At 47.3% G+C, this 21,325-nt stretch overlaps 10 protein-coding genes across 10 annotated transcripts; 5 read left to right on the top strand and 5 right to left on the bottom strand.

The window, feature by feature from the left end:
• The first annotated feature begins 57 nt into the window (after positions 1-57).
• BKA55DRAFT_567339 (uncharacterized protein) lies at positions 58-955 on the top strand. The gene has a single exon (XM_046192722.1). It carries the CDS (start codon positions 66-68, stop codon positions 774-776), a length of 711 nt encoding a protein of 236 aa, XP_046050535.1. The 5' UTR covers positions 58-65; the 3' UTR covers positions 777-955.
• A 79-nt stretch (positions 956-1,034) lies between these two features.
• BKA55DRAFT_509834 (Cerato-ulmin hydrophobin family) lies at positions 1,035-1,424 on the bottom strand (the record flags this gene model as incomplete). The annotated part of the gene is made up of 3 exons (XM_046187550.1): positions 1,035-1,082; positions 1,130-1,215; positions 1,262-1,424. 3 exons carry the CDS (start codon positions 1,422-1,424, stop codon positions 1,035-1,037), a joined length of 297 nt encoding a protein of 98 aa, XP_046050534.1.
• A 993-nt stretch (positions 1,425-2,417) lies between these two features.
• BKA55DRAFT_663574 (uncharacterized protein) lies at positions 2,418-6,034 on the bottom strand (the record flags this gene model as incomplete). Its single annotated transcript, XM_046197668.1, has 5 exons — positions 5,296-6,034; positions 4,894-5,248; positions 3,515-4,089; positions 3,156-3,457; positions 2,418-3,123 (listed from the first exon to the last, which is right to left on the bottom strand). The coding sequence occupies exons 1-5, from the start codon at positions 5,959-5,961 to the stop codon at positions 2,418-2,420; spliced, it is 2,604 nt and encodes an 867-aa protein (XP_046050533.1). The 5' UTR covers positions 5,962-6,034.
• A 276-nt stretch (positions 6,035-6,310) lies between these two features.
• BKA55DRAFT_510323 (uncharacterized protein) lies at positions 6,311-7,318 on the bottom strand (the record flags this gene model as incomplete). Its single annotated transcript, XM_046187583.1, has 3 exons — positions 6,311-6,370; positions 6,424-7,102; positions 7,182-7,318. Coding segments are annotated over 3 exons (876 nt in total), but the record flags the coding sequence as incomplete, so codon positions are not given.
• A 1,168-nt stretch (positions 7,319-8,486) lies between these two features.
• On the top strand, positions 8,487-9,859 carry BKA55DRAFT_614443 (uncharacterized protein; the record flags this gene model as incomplete). The annotated part of the gene is made up of 4 exons (XM_046196697.1): positions 8,487-8,633; positions 8,718-8,976; positions 9,030-9,405; positions 9,469-9,859. The coding sequence occupies 4 exons, from the start codon at positions 8,487-8,489 to the stop codon at positions 9,857-9,859; spliced, it is 1,173 nt and encodes a 390-aa protein (XP_046050531.1).
• A 175-nt stretch (positions 9,860-10,034) lies between these two features.
• BKA55DRAFT_567332 (uncharacterized protein) lies at positions 10,035-11,485 on the top strand. The gene has a single exon (XM_046192721.1). The coding sequence runs from the start codon at positions 10,071-10,073 to the stop codon at positions 11,400-11,402; it is 1,332 nt and encodes a 443-aa protein (XP_046050530.1). The 5' UTR covers positions 10,035-10,070; the 3' UTR covers positions 11,403-11,485.
• Positions 11,466-12,682, bottom strand: BKA55DRAFT_663570 (uncharacterized protein). The gene is made up of 3 exons (XM_046197667.1): positions 12,400-12,682; positions 11,923-12,348; positions 11,466-11,875 (listed from the first exon to the last, which is right to left on the bottom strand). The coding sequence occupies exons 1-3, from the start codon at positions 12,464-12,466 to the stop codon at positions 11,517-11,519; spliced, it is 852 nt and encodes a 283-aa protein (XP_046050529.1). The 5' UTR covers positions 12,467-12,682; the 3' UTR covers positions 11,466-11,516.
• A 777-nt stretch (positions 12,683-13,459) lies between these two features.
• Positions 13,460-14,764, top strand: BKA55DRAFT_737989 (uncharacterized protein; the record flags this gene model as incomplete). The annotated part of the gene is made up of 4 exons (XM_046201382.1): positions 13,460-13,694; positions 13,741-13,845; positions 13,899-14,281; positions 14,329-14,764. The coding sequence occupies exons 1-4, from the start codon at positions 13,545-13,547 to the stop codon at positions 14,762-14,764; spliced, it is 1,074 nt and encodes a 357-aa protein (XP_046050528.1). The 5' UTR covers positions 13,460-13,544.
• Positions 14,765-16,174: 1,410 nt separating this feature from the next.
• BKA55DRAFT_510861 (glycoside hydrolase superfamily) lies at positions 16,175-17,686 on the top strand (the record flags this gene model as incomplete). The annotated part of the gene is made up of 3 exons (XM_046187648.1): positions 16,175-16,761; positions 16,821-17,538; positions 17,624-17,686. The coding sequence occupies 3 exons, from the start codon at positions 16,175-16,177 to the stop codon at positions 17,684-17,686; spliced, it is 1,368 nt and encodes a 455-aa protein (XP_046050527.1).
• Positions 17,687-17,746: 60 nt separating this feature from the next.
• On the bottom strand, positions 17,747-21,203 carry BKA55DRAFT_643323 (uncharacterized protein). Its single transcript, XM_046197177.1, has 2 exons — positions 19,439-21,203; positions 17,747-18,917 (listed from the first exon to the last, which is right to left on the bottom strand). Exons 1-2 carry the CDS (start codon positions 21,150-21,152, stop codon positions 17,818-17,820), a joined length of 2,814 nt encoding a protein of 937 aa, XP_046050526.1. The 5' UTR covers positions 21,153-21,203; the 3' UTR covers positions 17,747-17,817.
• Positions 21,204-21,325: the final 122 nt, after the last annotated feature.

Raw genomic sequence — 21,325 nt, 5'->3', positions numbered from 1 at the left:
ACACAGTATATTAAAGATAGGATCGCGGGGTAGCCCTGTTCATGTTAACCTCCATCTCAATCATCATGGTTGAAGTCAAGCAATATCATCTCCTCCCAACGGATCTCATTCCAAATTCACCAAGACCTCTACTCCACTATAAGAATGTCTTAGCCAAGCGCTCGAATAGCACGCAATGCGATCCAGCCGAGGTTTGGGACATGTTCACCAAGAACGGATGGGACGTCCAATGGATATTCCGATACCCAAACACGCAACTGTCACATTTTCACTCGGAGGCTCACGAATGCATGGCTGTTCTCTCAGGCACTGCAACAATCCGCTTTGGTGTCGGTGATACCTCGGAGGATTTACAAGAGAATACTTACGGATCAGCCTGGGAAACGGGCGGAATTCTGCTGGAGGCCGAAGCCGGAGATGTCTTTGTCATTCCAGCTGGTGTCGCGCACAAGACACACAATACCAAACCTGCAGCTGAGTTCAAGCTACTTTCGCCAGGTGTTGGACATGGCATTGAGGCCGATGACCCGAAGAAAGCGTTGTCTGAGATTAAGCTGGATGGATATACCATGATGGGAGCTTATAATGGTGGTGAATGGGATTTTGTGAAGAGTGGAGGAGACTATGGCAAGTCATGGAGGGTTCCAAAGCCGAAGAGGGATCCCGTGTTTGGAGAGGCAGAGGAGGGACTTATTAAGACTTGGCCTGGAGGTGATGCAAAAGTTGATTCGGAGATTGTTCAGGTGGAGAACAGAGAGTATAAGTCGAAGATGTAATCAACACGTCTCGTCCCATGGGTTCAAGATCAACAATGAGAAATCACCTTTATAAGCCTCTCGGTCCTCTACGATCATCGAGTCCACAGCAAGCAAGAGACAAGTACAGTTATTGTTTGTGTTACAAAGTTGATTTACTAAGTATGTATGAACATAACAGAAAAGGAAACGATCCAGTCACTCCCCAACACTTGTCATATCATAATCCATCTATCTCGTATTCGCATATCAGAATCAGAAGGGAGAAGTCGTCTTCCCTTAGTCCTGGACACCAGTGGGTGTGTTGCAGAGGATGCCTTGGTCAAGCTGCGTATATCAGTAGTCATTCACTTCAGATTATATGCCGAACTCACGATGGGCAGAACGCAGCATCGAGCTCGCTGGCCAATGGCGGAGCAAACAGCACTGAAGTCAGTGGCGTTGGCAGGGGCGGCGGGAGCTACTTATGTTAGAACGGACTTTGCTGAGGACATGTCTAAACTTACGGTTTCCGCAGTCAAGGTCGGCAACTCCAAGGACATCAGTAGCACAGCATTGAGAAGTACCGTAGAGACCTGAGCAAGGGATGTAAGCCTGGCGCTTCTCCTCAGTGGGGAGAGCAGAGATGGCAGCAGCCAGGAGGGTGACAATAGCGAGTGAGAACTGCATGGTGAATTGAGTGAATGAGTAGATGATAGAATGATATGAAGGTTGGGGATGTGGATGCAGATTCCAATTGATCCTCCAACAATCCCCATATTTATACAAAATCCAAATTATAGATCCTTTAAATCATTAAGATCATCGTCAGTAAACTAAATAATCTCAACGTCATTATCTTACAACAAATCTCCAATTAATACCACGTTTAAAGCCGTTGACGTTTCCGATGGCGATATCCTGGCCTATATCATCTATATATTGACTTGAAACCTGTTGTAGCGTTACAACGGCTGGGCGGTTTACAGCTCTGCAGGGATCCAAGGCATAAACGCGTCGCGACGATCGCTCGATCAATTGGTCATGCTGATTCGCTGGATCGTCGGAGGAAACACTCAAAGGAATAGCCGACTGCCGAAACGATCACACCAACCGTTGACCGTTAATTTTAGAGGGCTAATTAGAGGAGAGCTTGGAAACAAATTAGCTGCTGGGCCGATGTCATGCTCTGCCAGGAGATTCACCGATAAAGGTGATTGGTCGGGTTGGTTCCTTTGAGGCCTCATTGGTGTATGGCGAAGCTCCCAGACGTTACTGATCGTCCTTCTACTAGCCCTATCAGCTTGTTTAGCTAGGGCTGGCGTAACGACGTGGCAAATCATGAATGTGCAGATTGTTTCTCTTACTGTTCCTGCAGAAAGTGGACCTACTACGTGGTACGCGCCGGGTTCCGGCCCTGGTAAAATGAGCATAAACTTGATTAACATTAGATATCCGAAACTTATATCCGATCAGATTATATAGGTGGCTTGACTTATGTGGCGGATTAAGCCTCCCCAATTAGAGAATGACATCAACTGTCATAATGATTCGATGGTTCTGATGCTTATCACCTGCGTGTTCTTATCGAGAGGAAAAAACCAAGGAAATCCCATACAAAAGTTCGACACCTCGCAAAACAATCTGTTTCTGGAATCCCTACCGTAAATCTCTCCTGTTTGGTCAGTGATACTTGACCCCAGATATCAGCTTCTTCCGATCTTGATGCATTGAATTCCTTGCTTTCCTCAGCTGAAACCGCAGCCTCTCACCTCCGTCATCGCATGATTCGCCAAACATGTCGAAAGCCAGCTCAATGCGCTCCTTGGCAACCCCAGACAAGCCTGCACCACTCAGAATATCACCTTCATTGGACCTGTGGCCTGCTAAAACGCTGATGAGACCAAAACCCCCAAATACAGGTGAGGAGCAAAACGCGATGCGGATGATAAGAAGTATCAAGCCGACAATGGGCTGGGCTAGGATAACGATTGTAAGCAGAGGAGTTCGTCTGAGTACTGTGACAGTCTTCCAAGCTTGATCTTGCCGGTGATACTCGAACTGTTCACGGTCTTTTGATGAAAGATCGTTGACCGGGGAGCCTATCCCACAGAAAGCTGTCAATCGAGACCAAAGAAGCGATGACACCACAGCCGTGAACCTTATCTGTGCTGCTTCATCCAGCTTATCCGTCAGCAAGTCACTGACAAAGTCACTGAGCAAGAATCTGGCATCATTAAGATGAAGAGTTCTGCACCCATCCGGGAATGCTATTTCAAAGCGTCCAGCGCAGCTACCCTCGATAAGGCTGACTGAACCGAGTGTGATTCTCCACTTTCCGTGACAATTAAGTCGTTGCCTTTTAAACTCGAGCGCTTGCTTCTGGAACCTTTCCTTGAGGGAGATATCTTTCTGTCCGACTCATGCGGCGTGAGAAGAACGAAGAAGCGCTTCACCTGACCCTGAGGCCATAGAGTCGATAGCCACTTCTTTTCTTTGTAAAGAGATATGTTCTGTGGCGCTTTGTCATCACTTGAGTCGTAAAGCGTGTTCCACCATTGAGCATCATCGCGATGTTTTTCAACTTCGGTATCAAGATGCCAAGCCAAGCCAAAGACGTCAGTAGACACGGTGTATGACTGTTGGCTCTGAAGCCTGGCCCTTATACGCTTGACGTAAGATGGACTTGGTCCGTCCAACATGGCAACTGTTATAATCTTGTTCTTGAAGAGAAGCATGTTGAACCCAAAGGGTTGGGGTTGAGGGGGTTACTTCGTTACGTTGCTGAACATGAATGGGATGGTAGCATTGACCATAAGAGCAGAGCCAGAGGCAAAGCTGGCAAGCCCAACAGGGCCAGTGAGTCCATATTCACCGCCATTTACATGTACTTCAGTAGTAATCTTTCCTCCAACGAATGTCTTATAACCGACGCTAAGAAGGAGTGGAAAAAAGAGAGACGCCGACAGAAGTAATGTCCATCTCTGACTCCCCGGTCGCCAATTCAGAAGACTACCCAAAACACTCTTCTTGATGATAGAGTCATAGTTCTGCAACAGACTAGCCCATCGTGTCTCGAGTTGCAAGAAGACGATAGTTGACAGTTTGCCGGTGCAGAGGTCCATGAGAGACAGCATCAAGCCAACAATGATAAGTTGATACTTTTGTCCCAGGTTTGCTGCAGTGGCTGGATGAAAGCAGCAGATCAGACCAGCGATGCTACAGAAAAAGCTCAATAGCAGTGCCGCGATTTCTGAGAGGTCACAAATTCGTCTTTGGATAGGCTTGCCGAGGCCAGAGCGCTCTCGACTGGTGTTGAAGGGCTCGTAAGCGGATACATCATCGCTCGGCCAGACTTTATGGCGCGAGGGCAAGTGAGGGAAGGTATCCACTGGAGATGAGGTCGATTTTATGGTTCGATGTAGAATAGGTAGCTCGTATAGAACTAAGAATTATATAAAATGGTTCGGAACTGGAACTGGAGCAGAGAGAAGGAAATAACCCGAAACGAGCTCTTGGGTTGATAATGCGGCTGAAAATTCTGGTAGCCTATCTCCGAAGCAAATACTACTGTGCCCCAAACTCAGAGGGTTGACATGACCAATGAAATAAGAGGCAATATTCTGGCACCTTTGTCAGATCATAGTAGCTTCTGTAACCCTCTGCAGTGATCCTTTACAGTTGGGTGGCATAATTACCAATCAGAGTGCAACACGATATCACCTGGGCGTCAACCCAACACTTGGATGTGAACACCATATTCCGGAAATCTCAACCAGGCTCTCAGTAACACAATGCCTTTCGTTTCTTTCTTAGATATGAATACTTGGATACTACAGCAAACACTAGAAAAAATGTAATATGAGAAACCCTAAACTCATTAACTAAACTCACTAGTCATAGAATTATGTCTAACCCCTCATGATAAATCGTCGCAAGTGGCGAAAGCTCTCCAGAGCCTGATTTTCAACCCGCAGTTGTGAAAGTGGCTGCATGAGCTGAAAGCAAAGTGGTTGTCTTGAAAGCTGACATGTGATAGAACAAACCAGGTTTTCGGCTATTTATCCGCGATATCCAAAAAGCCCAACATTGCTGCAAGCACTTTCGAATGTTAGCTGATAGCTTCAGCAAGATCAGGTTTTAATCAGTCAAGACTTACAAGCGCCAGCTGTCACGATATATGAAGCTGTCCCCCACGCGGTCTGTATGGTTGCCAAATCTGTCCACGCCTTTGAGTTGAGCCAAATACCAATGGCCAAGCTTAAGAGAACTGGGACGAGTACCACGATCGAGATGCGTGTAACTGACCAGTCCAGAACCAGCTCAAGGGCGTATTCCCCCTCCAGTATATCAGGTCTCTTGTTGTTCAACGTACAATGGATCCAGTCTGACCAAGCCAAGGAGATATGACGAGGAACATGCCAGCTTCTGTAGGTATTCATCAACAGCTGCAAGTCACCGACTCCATTGCTATCGAGGGTGATGCGTTTATGTGTTCCAGTGTCTGCATCGCACTGATTTATCAGCATGAGTCGAAAGCTACCTAGTAACGAGAACAAACCTTGTATAGCCTAAACCCTTTTAAATGTTTCAGAGACAGAAGAGTCCCTCTCATTCCACGTAGTCGGAAAGTCGCCCAGCGGAGCTTGGAGAAGAGTTGTTCCGGCTTATCAACAAAGACAACTCTTTCTTTCGGGTTAGGGGAGCCGCGGAGGAATAAACCCAAGACGATGTATGTTGGTTGGATCCGTGACTCAAACTCAATAGCGGAGGTAAGCGAGACACCGAAAATCGGCGTTGCAACACTCGTATTCCATTCGATCCTTTCCGTCTGCGACTGTCTTGAACCATGCTGCCCTGGTGGATTTTCACCATCCGCAGCTCCATGCTCTTCGTCACGTCGCTGGGTCACGTTCAGTGGAAACATCACTTCTTGATAAGCTTTCGAATACGGAAATGTCGCGCTTTCTGTGATTTCATAGTTGGAGCTCAATTGTGGCATGCCCTCGGCTGCTGGAGGCTGTAACCAGAACTTGTTCTTAACAGTCCGCTGTTGTCGAAGTGATCGGATACAGGGATTTCGCTGTTCTATAAGACCACTATAGTCTATGTGTCCAATGCCATATGAGAAGTAAGCATGCCAGGCCGTAGTGGGAATGGGTCCGGCGGGTGCTGGTTGCGATAGGGTCACGGGCGTATCAGCGGTATCGTCAAGAGGGGGCGTCATTTTGATCGCGAAAAGCAGACAAATATGTTTTCGCTTGACTTTAATGGTTATTCAGGCAGTCCGTCGCGAGAATGAACCCCGCGTAATAAGGATTGAAAATGCATTCGCCTTTCAATCTTCAGCCGCAAGCCACCCCGAACCCTCCAATGAGACGCCTGAGGTTATGCAGTGCTGAAAGGTCGGTCGATTGGACCAATGATGATACGCCACTGACAGCCTACCTACGCTAGGGCTTCGAGCTGGCGTTGATGGTTTCGCCGCTAGGCAGAAGTGTTATAAGGTCAACTCATAATATTAAGTTAAGGATTAAAAACTAATAAATGATGTTTATTTCATAAATATATCCTACTTAGTCAAGATGAGATGGGCCAGGAAGGTCTCTAAAAGCTGGCTGACGATTGCGGCTGAACTGCAAGTAATCAAGTCAGTAAGATTTTTATAGCTACATGCGACACAACGTACCCTTACTTCCTTTTCCACATCCATAACAAGGGCCTCTTGTGAAAACAAAATGAAAGATTTATGCAGATCGATAATGGACTGGTCTACAGCATGCTTCTCAAACTGTGCCTGAGCCTTCCTTACCAGCGGAACAGATTCAGGGCCAGTAAGAAAGATTTTGTAAACGAGTGCGTATTGGGGCATATTTGCGCCGCCAAAATAAGAGTTCAAGTCGAACTGATCAGAAACAGCACCGACGTTGCAAATCAGTTCCCAAGCTTGGCCCTGGCAGCAAGCGTTGATTGCGTCGACTAGACGAGGAGTTATTGTCTGCTCCAGGACCTCTCCGTCCTTCATGTCATCTGGCGTGGATATGAAATACATGGCAACAGTAGAGTCGCCGGAATCCATACCTTCCTCTCCGGCCTCAGCTCGCTTTACAGCAGCCGAGGTCTGCAGTGGAATGGTCTTCTCATACGCCATGAGAACAACACTTGTTTCAAAGTCTGCGAAGAAAGGTCCATCTGGTGCAATAGTTGTTTTCACGTAGTTGCTAGAAAAGCATCGCTGGACATGATCCCAATCTCGAAAGAAGAGTTCCGTGGTATCGTCTCTTCCAACCCAGTTTTGATTTGCGTTCAAGGGACCACCCTGACGCGACCCAAAGGCTGAGTCAAAGACCTGGGTCTGGATGTACTTACTGCGTATAAGCTTAGCAACATTATTCAACTCTTGGTGCCATAAATCTCTGACGTGAGGGCAGTGGCGAGTCAACGTACTAAGGTTTCTCGTCCTTATCCTCTGTAGCATCAGAGATACTTCCGTGAATACGGAATCGGTGATCGAAGTACTCTTTGCGTGTCATATTCGGCTTACGCCTGCCAGCAGCAATTTGTTTAATATGAGGCATTATAGTCCTGAGCACTGGTATTTGGGTTGTAGGTAAGGCGAGAATACAGGAGTATGATGGTGTGTGATTGCCAAGTTATATATAAATGCAAATAATGTAACTCATCTACAGGAAGAGTTCGGAGAACGACTTTTGCTACCGAGTTTGTGTAACTATTTAAAGTCAAGGCATTAGCTTGCTTCGGCTTCGCCGGATATATCTAGCATACTGGAGAACCACAGGATCTACAATGTGGAGCCGACAAACTAAATATACCCTGGTGAAGGAAAGGATCGGACTAACATTAGAAATCAGTCCCCATGTGTAGCTATAGGTGTTCTATTTAGTTTAGTAAATCAGAGAACGTGTGACACTAATGGTATCAGACGAGACTGTGGAGCCGACAATTCTCGGCCAAGCACCTGATAATTATTGCAGGTCCTACCTGGTGGCACCTCCGTTTCTGTAGCCAACTGTACCAGGGTCAAAGTGAGGTCACCCTCTTGAAACCTTTGTGACTCTCCAGGGCGGGCACCATGCTGAACTATATCCATGCTGAGGACTGATCAAAGCAGGAGAGACTGATGAAAAGGCATTTCGAGAAAGCTTGGTTGAGGCTAAGCATATCATGAGGGAAAGAAGGGATGAATAAATCCTTGTTAATTCCCTTCCAGTCAAAGTGTTTCAGTGACGTTGCCAATACTTTGACTTGGATCTGAGAAAGTCCGGGAAGAGATGGATCATACATCTGTAGTTGCAAGCGTCCAAAGGGAGCCGGCAGAATAAGCCGCTTAGCCATGATGGATGTTTCGGTAGATGAAAAACAAATCTTTGGTCTAAATAGAGTAGGAGGAATCTCTTCAAGTATCGAGACTGGGGATGCTGTGATATATCGAGACGGGTCATCTTGTATGTGTTTCGGGTTCGTACTGCCGATAAACATAGACGCTCGGGTCGCTAAGCCAGCAATACAGGGAGAAAGGGAACCCAAGAGGTATAGGGATGTGGAGAGTATGGGACGGAAGTCTCGGCGTCGGCATGTGGAGGAGGAGTGCGGGCTCAAAGACAGAAGAACCTGGGGAGCCACAATTTGGGGATGGGCATATTACGAGGGGTATGGTAGCAGTTGAAAGTCTTGGGCAAAACTAGCAAATCCAATCAATTAAATTCCCCAAAAACATAACAAACCTTGATCATGGTTAAGCAAGATAATCCCCTTGACGTGGTTATTATTGGTGCCGGGCTCGCCGGACTTCTAGCCGCCCGAGTACTACGAGAAAAGCACAACGTCAAAGTGTACGAGCGGTCATCATCACCAATCGAGGTTGGTGCCGCTATCAATGTCGGGCCAAATGGCGTTCGGATCCTCGACACCCTTGATTTCGACCGTTCTAGGGCTGGATCGCTCCCTGTTGCGGCTACCAAGATCTTCACAAAGGAGGGCCATCTCAAATTGGATGAGAGAAATAACTATGTAGATAAATACGGCGCTGACTGGCTCTTTCAACATCGGGCAGACCTGAGAGGCGAGTTTCTTCGGTTGGCGACTGAGGATACTGGTATTTCGGGTATACCAGGGAGACCGGCTGAGGTGCTTTGGGATCAGAAGGTTATCAACATCTCACCCGAAGAAGGCCGAATCACACTGGCATCAGGTGAACAAGTCAAAGCAGACCTCGTAATTGGTAAGTTGTTCAAACATGGCCTAATCGAACCGATCAACTGATGACACAGGAAGCTGCGGATGGCATCAAGTCTATGGTGAGGCCACACGTAGTCGGCGATGCTGCGTTCCAGACAGCTAGGCCATCTGGGTTATCAGCTTTTCGTTTCACTTTGGAACTCCACGACATCAAAGCAGCTCTCAAGCAACTACCGCAGATCTTGCAACCTGGTCAGCCTACATGCTTGTCAATGGTGTATTCTTTCGACGACACGATGCGATCTGTTGTTGTGTATCCCTGCCGGAACTTTGAACTTCTTAACTTTGTCTGCATCGTTCCAGATAGCAGCCTGAAGGAGAAGACGACAGAGTCTTGGACGGCTTCTGGGGACCAGGAAGAGCTTTTGTCACTATTTTCAGACTTCCCGTCTTGGGTGCACGATTATCTTCGGTATGATCTATTGTTCAACATCCCCTCTCAAGCTGCAACAGTTTTGACTGACTTGAACAACAGAATCGCAAAGAATATTAAACTCTGGCAACTGCGAGACCAGGACCCGTTGCCAACCTACATTCGTGGTCGAACAGTTTTGATTGGCGATGCGGCCCATGCTATGACGCCTCACCAAGGACAGGGTGGAACACAGGCTGTGGAAGATGCAGAAGGTTTCAGACTGTTCCTTCAACAGGGCATTACTAGCGAGCATGTTCCTGAGCTGCTGCAAGACTTTGATTCTGTCCGCAGGCCACGCGCGAGCCAGATCCAGAACAATACCAGAAAGGCCAAGAACAAGAGGACTGCCGAAGAGGTATATATGTTTGAGAAGATAAATTGGACTTATGGTGGTATCATGGAGGAGCTCAGGGCTGTGAGAGAGGCTGCAGCTACATATAGGAATAAATAGCTTATATCCTAACAATAATACATTTATTACGATGGCTTTTTTATCCTTACACAGCTTTGTGCACTCAAAATGCGCCAAGACTACTGAGCGAAATATGGGGCTTGCTGCCTAGAATCAGCACTAGCTGACCTTAAAACGTCATTCATCGTTTTGCCGTCATCTGGCTACTTACAACATCTTGAACCTACTGCATCTATAGAGTTAAAGCGTTATGGGCTACTCTGAAGTTCTTTGCCATATTTGTGGCGTCAGCTTCAACATCAGCCGCTCCCGATCGGACAAAGAACCTCAAAGCGCAGCTTGGGGCCAAAGCCTCGAGGTTAACCCCGACAATAGTCATGGTCGATGGGGATGCTACTACGTGCAGAGAAATGGGAGTCAAGAACCTGGAACTGCGTCCTCTGAGACAGTCAAATATTTCCCACCAAAACTCGACTCCGAAGATTCATCCGATGACGGATGGACGTCAGATACACCAGATGATGAATGGGAACACATCGCGGGACCAGAATGCGAGTACAACGGAGCCTATAATGGAAACTACATCTCTGCGGAGGCCGTGAAGCGCTGCCAAACATTCCAGTGTCTTGTACCAAAAAGCGAGAATTGGCAGCCCGAGAGTGACGACCAAGACTTTGAAGTTTCGGGCAAGTTCTTCCTCAGCGGTTTGGCTGACGACATGCCCAGTAGAGATATGGGCTGGCCATTTGTTTCTCCCCCGCGTCATGGTACGAGTGATGTAAGAGCTGAGAACATTATTTGGAGTCCTGACGAAGCGGACGAGTATTGTATGCCATTTCATCCGACCTGCTTTGAGATATTCAAGAGAGCCTCTTTGTATCGATATGGAACTGTGGATGTTGAGTGCCTGATGCAGTGGTGGCGTCTTGAACCGGGATACGATGATTTCTATCGTTTTCCTCGGCATCCTGCTGTTAAACAAGGTCAGGAGCAGTGGTGGAGTCATGATCGTGGAGGCGAATTCCTAGCGGCCAACCCTTGCTTTGTTCCCGGATTAGACGATCTCTTGCAGTCAACACAGAGCGTGGAACGTACCCTTGAAGATGATTCTGGGCTTTCTGGAACTACGATATCAACGAAACCAGCCCCTACCGACCCATTCTCAAAGCTTCCTCGCGAAATGATACGTGAGATTCTCATTCATCTCAGGTTCAAGGACCTTGCCAACCTCCGACTCACCTCTCGCGTATTTCTACATCTGCCAAACCCCGTGTTGTGCGAGTTGACCATAAGAGATACCCCTTGGCTATATGAGGCATGGTCATCATTACCTATTTCTTTCTGGGCAACAACAACTCAAGAGGAAATCGAACAAGAAATTGAACGCAGAGGTAGCATTAGTACAACCTCTCATCCGGTCAAGCTACTCAGCAAAGGTGAAACAGACTGGCTCCGTCTTCAAGTGGAGGTTGCCCGGAACTGGAAAACATTGCTTGGACTACAGAATCGGCGCAGGATCTGGGATGATTGCCACGAAATCCTGAATCGGGTGGATGAATATCGGAAACAAAGCAAGATCTGAGATCGTTATTATTTCTTAATCTTAATTCACTCCATAATTGGCAATTATAGCCACTTTCAATGTGATAAATTAAGCTAACTGGCTTTATAATAACTAAAGCAACCCCAACATACTCTAGCCAAGTTTTGAGAGACGGTCCAAAACATCATCCTCCCAAGGATAATCGTCACTCTTGATCTTCCCAAAAGTCGGCAACAAAACTGCCTCATCAATCTCAGCATACTTTCCACGCTCAATATGCACAAGCTGTCCATTCTTCGATGAATCAGCCATAAGGAAAGCTGCGCAACGAGCTACAACAGAAGCAGGCTGCAGCTCAACGTTGATGGCGTCAAGAAGGGCCTTCAGCGATGGCAAGACACTGCTGTCTGTCCAACTGGGCGCTAGTGTATTAACGCGGATAGGAAGTTGAGCGGCGCCGAGCAGGGGGACGAGACCACGTCCGAAACCGAGAACACCATGTTTGGCGGTGGCTAGGGATATTAGTAAAACACGATGACGTAGGGATGTGCTAACTTACAGTAGTCGACGGCTCGAACTCGCTGTAGACCAGTTGTTGATCCACTGATGAGAATGCTGCCTCCCTCAGGTTGTTGTCTCAGATAGTTGATAGCTAGTGTCGAAGTGTTGATGACTCCCTTCAAGCTAATGTCAAGAAGGTGGTGTGAAGGCTCCTTCAAGTCGCCATTCTCATCAACCTCGGTGGACAAGTAATCCGTTCGCGGTCCAATACCAGCATTCGCGAAAACGTGGTCGATACGACCGTACGTCTCCTTGGCCTTCTTGAAAAGAGCAATCAAATCACCCCAGACTGAAACATCGGTCTTGACAAAGGTAAATGATCCCTTGTGCTCCTCTGGGGGAGGCTGCACATCGCCACTGACTACCGAGGCGCCAAGCGACAAAAGCAAGTCAACAGTGGATAAACCAATACCGGAAGATCCTCCTATCAAGGATTGGTTAGCTCGTATTCCGCTGGTCCGTAATGGCTGCATACCTGTTACGATGACAACCTTGCCCTTCAAGGCCTCCAGCTTCTGATCGTCGATGATAAATTCAGCCATGTTTTTTTCTTGAAACGTGAAGAAACAGAAAGACGCGGTGAGAAGACTCGATGGTAACAGCAGTAGCCCTGACTAAAATACGAAAGTTACATCGATATCCATCCACACCAGTTCAGGGTCCTCGGTGGACACGGGGAACCCACAGCAACTCCCGAATGTCGTACGACTTCTGATCTTGCATTAACTGTTGGTGGGTAAACTGTTGTTTCTGCTCTGTAGTCCCTAGACTAGTCGAGGACTAGATCTTACATCCATGTTGGTATCCATATTTGCTGGGCATGTAATCCATCACGTGATTCGTAATCCTCATTTGCCACTGGTTCTCTTAGTCAAATAACCGGAGAAAGTCGCCCGGGGGTTGTTTCTGTCGGAATTGGATCTCTGTAGGAAAATGCAGGATCTTGATCGGCAATGATGTAACAATCCTTCGCATCCAAACAAGACATGTTTTCACCTGCATATTTTCTTCGCACCTTTACGCACTGAACATAACTATCTCTTGGCCTCGGGCACCAGTAGATCATCCGCCAGACCAAAACATAATCTAATATGAGGCTGGCACAAGGAGCTAGTATCCTCGGGCCGCCCGGGATAAAGTGGACGCTCCAGCAAAAGTAACCAATATTATGGTCTCGGAGTCATTCACGGGCAAAATGCTCCGCAAATATTGATCTAAAAACATTGAGACAGCCGTTGATTCGAGTTCGTCATCATTTAGTTTATTCTTGGGACCCGTTTGCTAATTGGCCCCTATGTTTGAACTGGTACGCTAGCTGGGGTATACGAAAATGAACGAGGCTCGGAAAAGGATGCTTGAAATAGGTCGAGCACATAATGAGGGGTCTTTTGTAGACATGTGTCTCTGTATTTATGTCATACCCGAGTTGCATGCTTGCAGGTGCCGGTTTTCCTGATACCCAGGGGGGCTAGTAGCATGGGGACCGACTGAGAATTTCCGGGACGTTGGTTATGCTGTTGGATATTAAATCTGGCAGCTACAGATCTTGAAATCGTCCCTATCCTGGTTGTTTGTTCTTTTGTTTATCGTCTTTTCTTTCGTTCGCCTTGAATCACCAACATGGCTCCTGTAGCCGGTGAGGGCGTGCCCCTCCTATGGATCACTATTGTGATGCTCACGCTATCGTGGATCTTTCTCAGCGCGCGTCTTGGAGTTCGAAAATGGAAAAATAATCTTGGCTTGGACGATTGGCTAATGTTTGCGGGTTTGGTATGTGATTCAAGGGACCTCAAGGTTTTGAACTGACAAGAGACAGATTCTGTATACGGTTACAGCAGCACTGGTTATTACATGCTGCTTTCATGGTGCAGGTCAACATAGTGATCATATTGAGCCAAAAGATAGAATGATGGGTACAAAGGTATGTGGTTTGCTGGGAGACAATATCCCGAAGCTAACGGTTGGCGACTGCAGCTCTTCTTCATCGCCCAATTCTTCTACTCCGCCTGCTCCGTCCCGATCAAAGCCAGCATTTGCGTAACCATGCTCCGAATCTGCGATGCACGCCGTCGATTCGTCTGGACCCTCTGGGGTCTCATCGCCATGACTGTCATCACCGCCATAATCTTTATCCTCGCCACAGCGAACGTTTGCCATCCGATTACAACACTCTGGGGAGAAACGACACATGGCTACTGCAACACGAAGCTGAACAGTAGTGTTGGGTTCTTCTTTTCTGCTGTTTCGATCATAGTGGATTGGACGCTGGCTATTCTTCCTGGACTTTTGCTGTGGAATATCCAGATGAAGAACAGAGTCAAGCTTCCTGTTATTCTTATGCTTGGACTTGGTGCTTTGTAAGTATCACGTGAGATCTTGATGGGAGAAAGCTAACACCTTGTAGTGCCAGTTGCGCAACCGTCGTCCGGCTCGGATACCTCACACTATACAACAACCCCGAAGAATTCATGTACAGCACCGGCGCCATTGGTCTCTGGTCCGTTCTCGAAGAAGGCATCGGAATTGTCGCCGGATCCATGCCTGCCCTCCGTCCACTTCTCAACCTTCCCATGTTCCGTCGCAGTACCTACGCCAGCAACACTGGATCAAACGGAATATCCAGTCGAATGAACCCACCTCATATTCCAGGAAGTAAACATACCCGAATAGTTTCCGAGAACCAAAAGTCAAGTTTGGAGTTGAATGACTTTCGATCGGGAATGACAACACGAGTGGGTTTTGGCAATGATGATAAGGTTAGGCAGAGTATTGATGATGGGGATAGTCAGAAGTATATCTTGAAGCAGACGCGGGTTGTGATGACGACTGAACAAACATAACATGTAGAATAGCATTCGTCTGAGGTCAATAATGACTTATTTTGTACAAGTATTTTAACTATTTGTGTCCAGCACAGCTAGACGTGATGCCGATCCATTCTGCTGGGCAGACAGTACCATACAGTCCTCCTTATTGTCAGGACAGCAATCAACTATGCGAGAGTAAACAGAGCGTTGATGTTCATTACTTGACTGCAGTTGTGAAAACTAAGCAAGGTTGCAAAGTGAGGCGGATGAAACAGCTACTCGATTTAGAGAAATGAGGAGCCTTGCCTAGTTTGTCATGTATCCTTGCTCCTTACCCTGCAGACTGCCCCCAAATCGCAAGATATACAATTTAAATAATTATTTAATTATTAAAAGGAGAATTAAGTTAAGCTATAAGTTATGAAAGTTTATTGCTATTTTTGTATTTCCTTTAAATAAGAAGAAAGTAAATCAAAGGGCCTGCTGCTTCCTCTTGATAAATTATATAGCGAGACTAGGTCTACCTAAAAAGTTAAAAAAAAAAGCAGCTATGCGCTACCCTACGATTAAAAGAAGCAACAGTCTGGAATTCATATTGTTAATATTAATGAACGAACAAGAAAGACTCACTGTCTTTGTCCAACCGAAAAATTGCATCTCAAGTTCAATTATGATCCCTATCAATCATTCCGGTTCAATGCTCATCCCAAGTCTCTAGAGCAGGGTTTACGATAGGTGCGCATACATGGCGTAAAGTAGATCATGCGGGGAACCCCAGTAAATACTGAAATCATCTGACTCGATATTTCTTAAGAGCAAGGAAATTTTCCTAAGCAACCTGATTTCCTTTAGCCGGACGACTTTTGGCAAACCTTTACAACCCCCAGTCGTATGATACTGGCTTGGCTTTGGGAACAGGAGATCGGTAGTCCAAGTAATCAGAACCCATTGAGATTCATTGACGTCCAGACCATAAGAGTTTTACGTAGGAAGTTCAATTGCAAGATAACTCAAGTTGGCGTACACAAACATAATCGACATGAGCTGTCTGAGCCAGTAAAGCTTGAATCACCCAAGCATCCCCCGGTGAAACTTTCTACGGTTGGTCAAGGCAATCTGCTCTTAAAATTCAACATACTCTTGACTTACATGATGAGTTTAGCCCGTCCCACCGGAGCAAACTCTCTCGGAAGTCTGTTCTCCTGCTGTAGACCCAGATATTGCTTGTTTGAACACTCCTGCGGGGGATCTGCACCCGGTGGGGAGATTTTGCCAACTCCATGCCTCTTGTGAGACCATACTTAGAGCCAGGACTGCGAAGTTTGCAAGAAATTGATAAGTACCTCGTACCGTTCCCCAGGTTTGACACCAAGTACAATGGCCAAATAGATTGGAGCTGTTTCTCCCCAGCTGACAACGTTTAAACAAATCAACTTGCCCAAGATGCACCCAGTCGCCCTCACTGCCGCCGTGGTACTGGCTCTGGTCAGAAATGTTGCCTCACAGGTACGAGGCACAGCAACTGTTGACCTCACCAAGGACCATGGACGAGCACAGGCTCTCGGATCAGGTTTCATCTACGGCTGGCCTGATAACGGGACGCATGTCGACACGTCGATTCCAGATAACTTGGTAACTGACATAAAGTTCAACGCAAATCGTGGTGGCGGTGCTCAGATTCCATCGTTAGGCTGGGCCAGAGGCGGCTACGAAGGTTACCTTGGCCGCTTCAACTCTACTCTATCCAATTATCGCACCACGCGCAAGTACAACGCTGAGTTCATCTTGCTACCTCATGACCTCTGGGGTGCAGATGGCGGACAGGGTTCTAACTCGCCTTTCCCTGGCGACAACGGTAACTGGACGGAGATGGAGTTATTCTGGAACCAGCTGGTGTCTGATTTGAAGACTCATGATATGCTGAAAGGCCTTGTGATTGATGTGTGGAATGAGCCTGATATTGATATCTTTTGGGATCGCTCGTGGCCCCAGTTCCTCGAGTACTATAATCGCGCAACAAAGCTCTTGCGGTAAGTCATAACAACTGATGCATCTCGCCTGTCAGGGAACTGACAAAGACAAAAATTAGAAAGAGACTTCCCGGCACCCTTCTCAGTGGCCCAGCCATGGCACATTCTCCCATTCTGAGCGATGACAAATGGCATACCTGGCTACAATCAGTAGCTGGCAACAAAACGGATCCCGATCATTTCTCTTGGCATCAGATTGGCTCCTGGGAGCGTGAGCCAGACACAACAATTCCCGACTTTACTACCTTACGGGCGCAATACGGCGTGCCTGCAAGGCCAGTCGATGTCAATGAGTATGCAGCAGCCGACGAGCAAAATCCAGCCAACTCCGTCTACTATCTCTCTCAGTTGGAGCGACATAATATCCGAGGTCTGCGCGCAAACTGGGGTGGCGGATCTAACCTGCACAACTGGATGGGTAATTTGGTCTACAGCACTACAGGGACCTCAGAGGGGACCTACTACCCCAACGGCGAATGGCAGGTATACAAATACTATGCCGCCATGACGGGACAGAGAGTCTTGACGAAGGCCTCGACGGACTTGAAGTTTGATGTATTCGCTACCAAGGAGGGCCATAAAGTCAAGATTCTAGCTGGCACCAGGACTGTCAAAGCAAAGTACAACATCACGGTCAGTGGTCTGAAGGCAGTGGGGCTTCCTAAGAAGGGGACAGTCAAGGTCCGCACATATCGATTCGACTGGGCCGGGCTGAATGGAAAGGTTGACGGGCCTGTTGATCTGGGGATACAGAGTTATGCTTATTCATCCAACACGGTAAGGACCCCCCACATTAAAAGCCGTCTTATACGAAGTATCCAGGCACCTCTCCATTAAGTTCAGAGCTAACCCTGGGTTTCAGTTGACAATTTCTGTTAACCCGCCGACGAACGCTACTGCATTTGCTTACGAGTTTTCTAGTTGAGTTCTGATTTAAGGATATGAGGCGCATATGGGATTTCAATTTGTTAGTTCATAGGAGCAAGAGAAGTCTCGAACATGATAGCAAGAATATCAATAGGAAATCGCAAGCTAATTGACTCTGAACCCAATAAATCATCCATAAATCGAATTTCGTCGCATCCGCTTCTGACTTCCTCTCGAGCCCAGTGAACTTCGTTTCTTTGAACCTGTCCTTCCAAGCAAAGACCAAACTTGAAGGTCAGAAGGCAGGAAAGTACCACTATATGCTTCTCGTCTGAGGAATTCCATGATACACGAAAAAGGAAGCGCATCCATACCGCAGTAAACAGTGATTGCTCGTCCGAAAGCAACCTCATGCATCAGATCTGCGCGTTCGAACCAAGATCGTCTCAAAAGTTTGATGATGGACGACCTTTCTTCATCAGAGGGGATGTATGAACATCCAGTATGTGTGGTAGAAGGACCTTCCTCAGACATGGTTTCATCCACGTCTTTACTATCAGCTCGAAGTATCGATGAAATGGCTTCTGGCGCAAGCTTGGTATCGTCGTTCTGAACTCCAACCCAGGCGATCACAGAATGAGCACGGCAGTAAATCTGGGCAATCATAGAACTATGGTTAGATCGCTCCTCAAAATTGCTCTGATCGATACAAATTGCATCAATCCACATCGGTCTCCCGACTCGAACAATCTCAGGAACAGGAACAAGTTCTCTTTTCTCTGGCGTCTTTTGCATCTTATAAGCAATTTCCTCAACGTTTTCCCAATCCTTTGGTTTCGTGTATGAGATGTAATCCAGTGGCGTTTTACCATGAGAATCGACCACTTTCATACTCGCTCCATAGTCGAGAAGGATGTTGATGATGTCAAAGCGGCCAAGTTGTGCTGCGTGATGAATCGCTGTCTTGCCGAAACAATCCTGCGCATGGATATGAGCACCTTGTTCCAACAACCTTTGTACTTTTGGCCGATGATTGTTTTCCACGGCGGTCATTAACTCTGTCTCCAAGAAGAGTTCATTGCGCTGATCAACAGGATCGTCGACCTTGTGGGCCATCTTTAAAGCTTCATAGATGTTTTTCGGCAGAAACATCAGCTTTCCATCGATGGCGATGGGATAGCGATGCATAGGCCCGTATTCATCAATGTCGCCCGGATCAGCACTATCTGGGTTTCCCCATGTTGAAGAAATAAGATCGAAATCTTGGGTCTCGTTGATATCGACTGTTTCTAGGATGCATTCTAGCAGAGGTTCACCTAGAATTGAAGGAGGTGAAAGCTGGCGAGGTCTCTTGATAAATGAGAGTAAGCGAATTGAGGATGGTGAGGGAAGGTTTGTATATGAGAAATTGGTAAAGTCAATTGACGGGGGCGCGTTGATTGAAGCCATGATGTATAAGTGTGACACTCTTTCTCTTCGTGATAATTAACGTATCTTCATCCAGATTCTTATAATCAGAGCACTGTGAATCCTTCCGCCAAGACATGCATCGTGTGCCTATTTTAGTGCAGGCGGAGGGCGTTCTGCCTAGCTCAGCCCCTGTAAGTGGATGCATTCGCTGTCAGATCCGTCGGACTTCACTCGGCTGCCTCCCCAACCTCCTGAATATCACCAGTATCGAACGCATAATCAGTGTGAGATAGTCTCCTGCTCTAAAGTGTCTAACTAGTCATCAGATTTATTCCAACGTCCCAATACAAGTTGTTCAATCCAGCAGCATCATTCTCCGCCTGAACCACACCGGGCTCACCAGCCAGTAAGCATCTCAGCGTGATATCCCTGTAAGTCTCCCCGGCGAAGAAGGCAAGATCTGATTTACACTTCTTAATAACAGCGTCTTTGAACTGTTCGGGCGATATCGAATCCGCTTTGGAACCTTTCGACCCGGACTCAGCGACCTTTGCGATTGGTCTCCAGTAGCCAATCTCAGCTAGTAAGAGTCCAACAGCGTAAATATCGTGGACCCGCTGGAAGCGCTGTTCATTGCCTGTTTTTGAACCTGATTTGAGACGCTTGCGTATATCGGGGTGCAGATAAACGACTTCGACATCCTCTACCGACGCTGAGATGGATAGCTCGGTTGGTGAATCTGGCAGTGAGATTGCGAAACCTCCGATGATAGGTTGGCTAAGGTCAAGTGATTTGGAGGTTGTGTTCGCCTCATCTATGAGGAATGCGATGTGCAGAGAATTGAACCGCTCGTGATGCCAACGGGTCAAAAGAAAAGTATAGAATCCCATCACCAGTTTCGACGCCAATTGGAGGCGCTGGTTCAAACTCGGAAGAGCATGCTGTACTCGCTGACCTGGCTTGCTCCCCGCCGCTGACTTTTGACCTCCAGACAGCATATCGTAAAGTGTATAAACCTTTGTAGAAGACGTCAAGCTCTGCGGCAAAGTCGACACCAGACCAAAGGACCTTGCACTCCCAAACTCAACGAACCCAAGGGCAGGAAGGGGTTGTATCGCTGAGAATGTTCCGATCTGTTGTAAAGTGTACGAGATCCGTGCCATGCGAGAGTGAGCCAACTTGTAAGCGTCGAAGTCTTTCGGAATTGGTATCCATTCGATAAGGACCCGAAAAATACGGCCATCCTGAGATGTATACTGGGAGATTGTGTACTGGCACCCTTTAAAGACGTCCGCTGCGACGAGACCCTCGAATGCGGCCTCTTTCAATTCCAAAGCATCGAGGTCCACCCTCAAGTCCGCGCCGTCTTTGAAGCGCTGTCGTATCGTCATGAGCCTGGCACTTTGGCTCAATGTTCCATTGCGATCGTTAGATAAGTTGACAATGTCTTTGATGTTTTCTGGCGAGTCCAGAGCATAGCCCGCGATTCCGAGCTCGAGGATACTGTCTCGAATGTTCTGAGGGAGAATGCTGTAGAGGGTATTATTCCAGTATATTATGGACTCTAGGGAGTCATCGAGTGCAGCCTTGTCAGTTTCCTCTTTCCATGGACTTGTACTGTGTTTGATCCGCGTTGTCCATGGTGTATGTTTAAGAAGTTCATTCGCGAAGCGTTTGAGCCGTTGTCTCGATTTCGCAGTGGCCTCCCCAAGGTCTACGCCTGGATCTACCACAGCTGGTTCTACTTGCATGACAACCAATACGCCGTTTCGTTGGAGAATTCCCTCAATCCTCTCAAGCAATCTCAAGACGCTTGCCGCAGCGTCAATAATCGGGTTGCCGAACTGCTTATCCAACGTCACCTGCAAAGGCGACGACTGAAGCGGGACATTGAGAACTGAATGCGACGACCTTTTCGTGATCGCAAGATGCTCCAAAGCTGTCCACCACGTCTGGAAGCGAAACTCCATCTCCAACTTGCACATCCAATCCGCAACATCATCCCCAAAATCGTCGGCTCTTCGAATGACACGCCATACTTCAAAACCCTTCTCAAAAACAGAAATTAGACCACCGAGGCCGATAATAAACGCTGGAATCTCAAGGCCAGACATACTGAGCTGGCAGAAATGGGTTGTAAGGAAGAGGTTACGCAAAGAAGCAGGTTTGATGGTTTGACTGGCGATCTAGACCCCGACAAGCCAATGCAGGTAATCAATAGTGCCGAACCCCTCATTTACGCGGCCAAAGCTGAAATTCGTACAGCGATTTCGTAAGCTCATGAGAG

The sequence above is a fragment of the Fusarium redolens genome (genome assembly GCF_020744475.1).
Source record: "Fusarium redolens strain MPI-CAGE-AT-0023 chromosome Unknown BKA55scaffold_7, whole genome shotgun sequence".
NCBI lineage: Eukaryota > Fungi > Ascomycota > Sordariomycetes > Hypocreales > Nectriaceae > Fusarium > Fusarium redolens.
The sequence above is the reverse complement of the archived record's forward strand: the minus strand, read 5'-3'. Positions and strand labels throughout refer to the sequence as shown.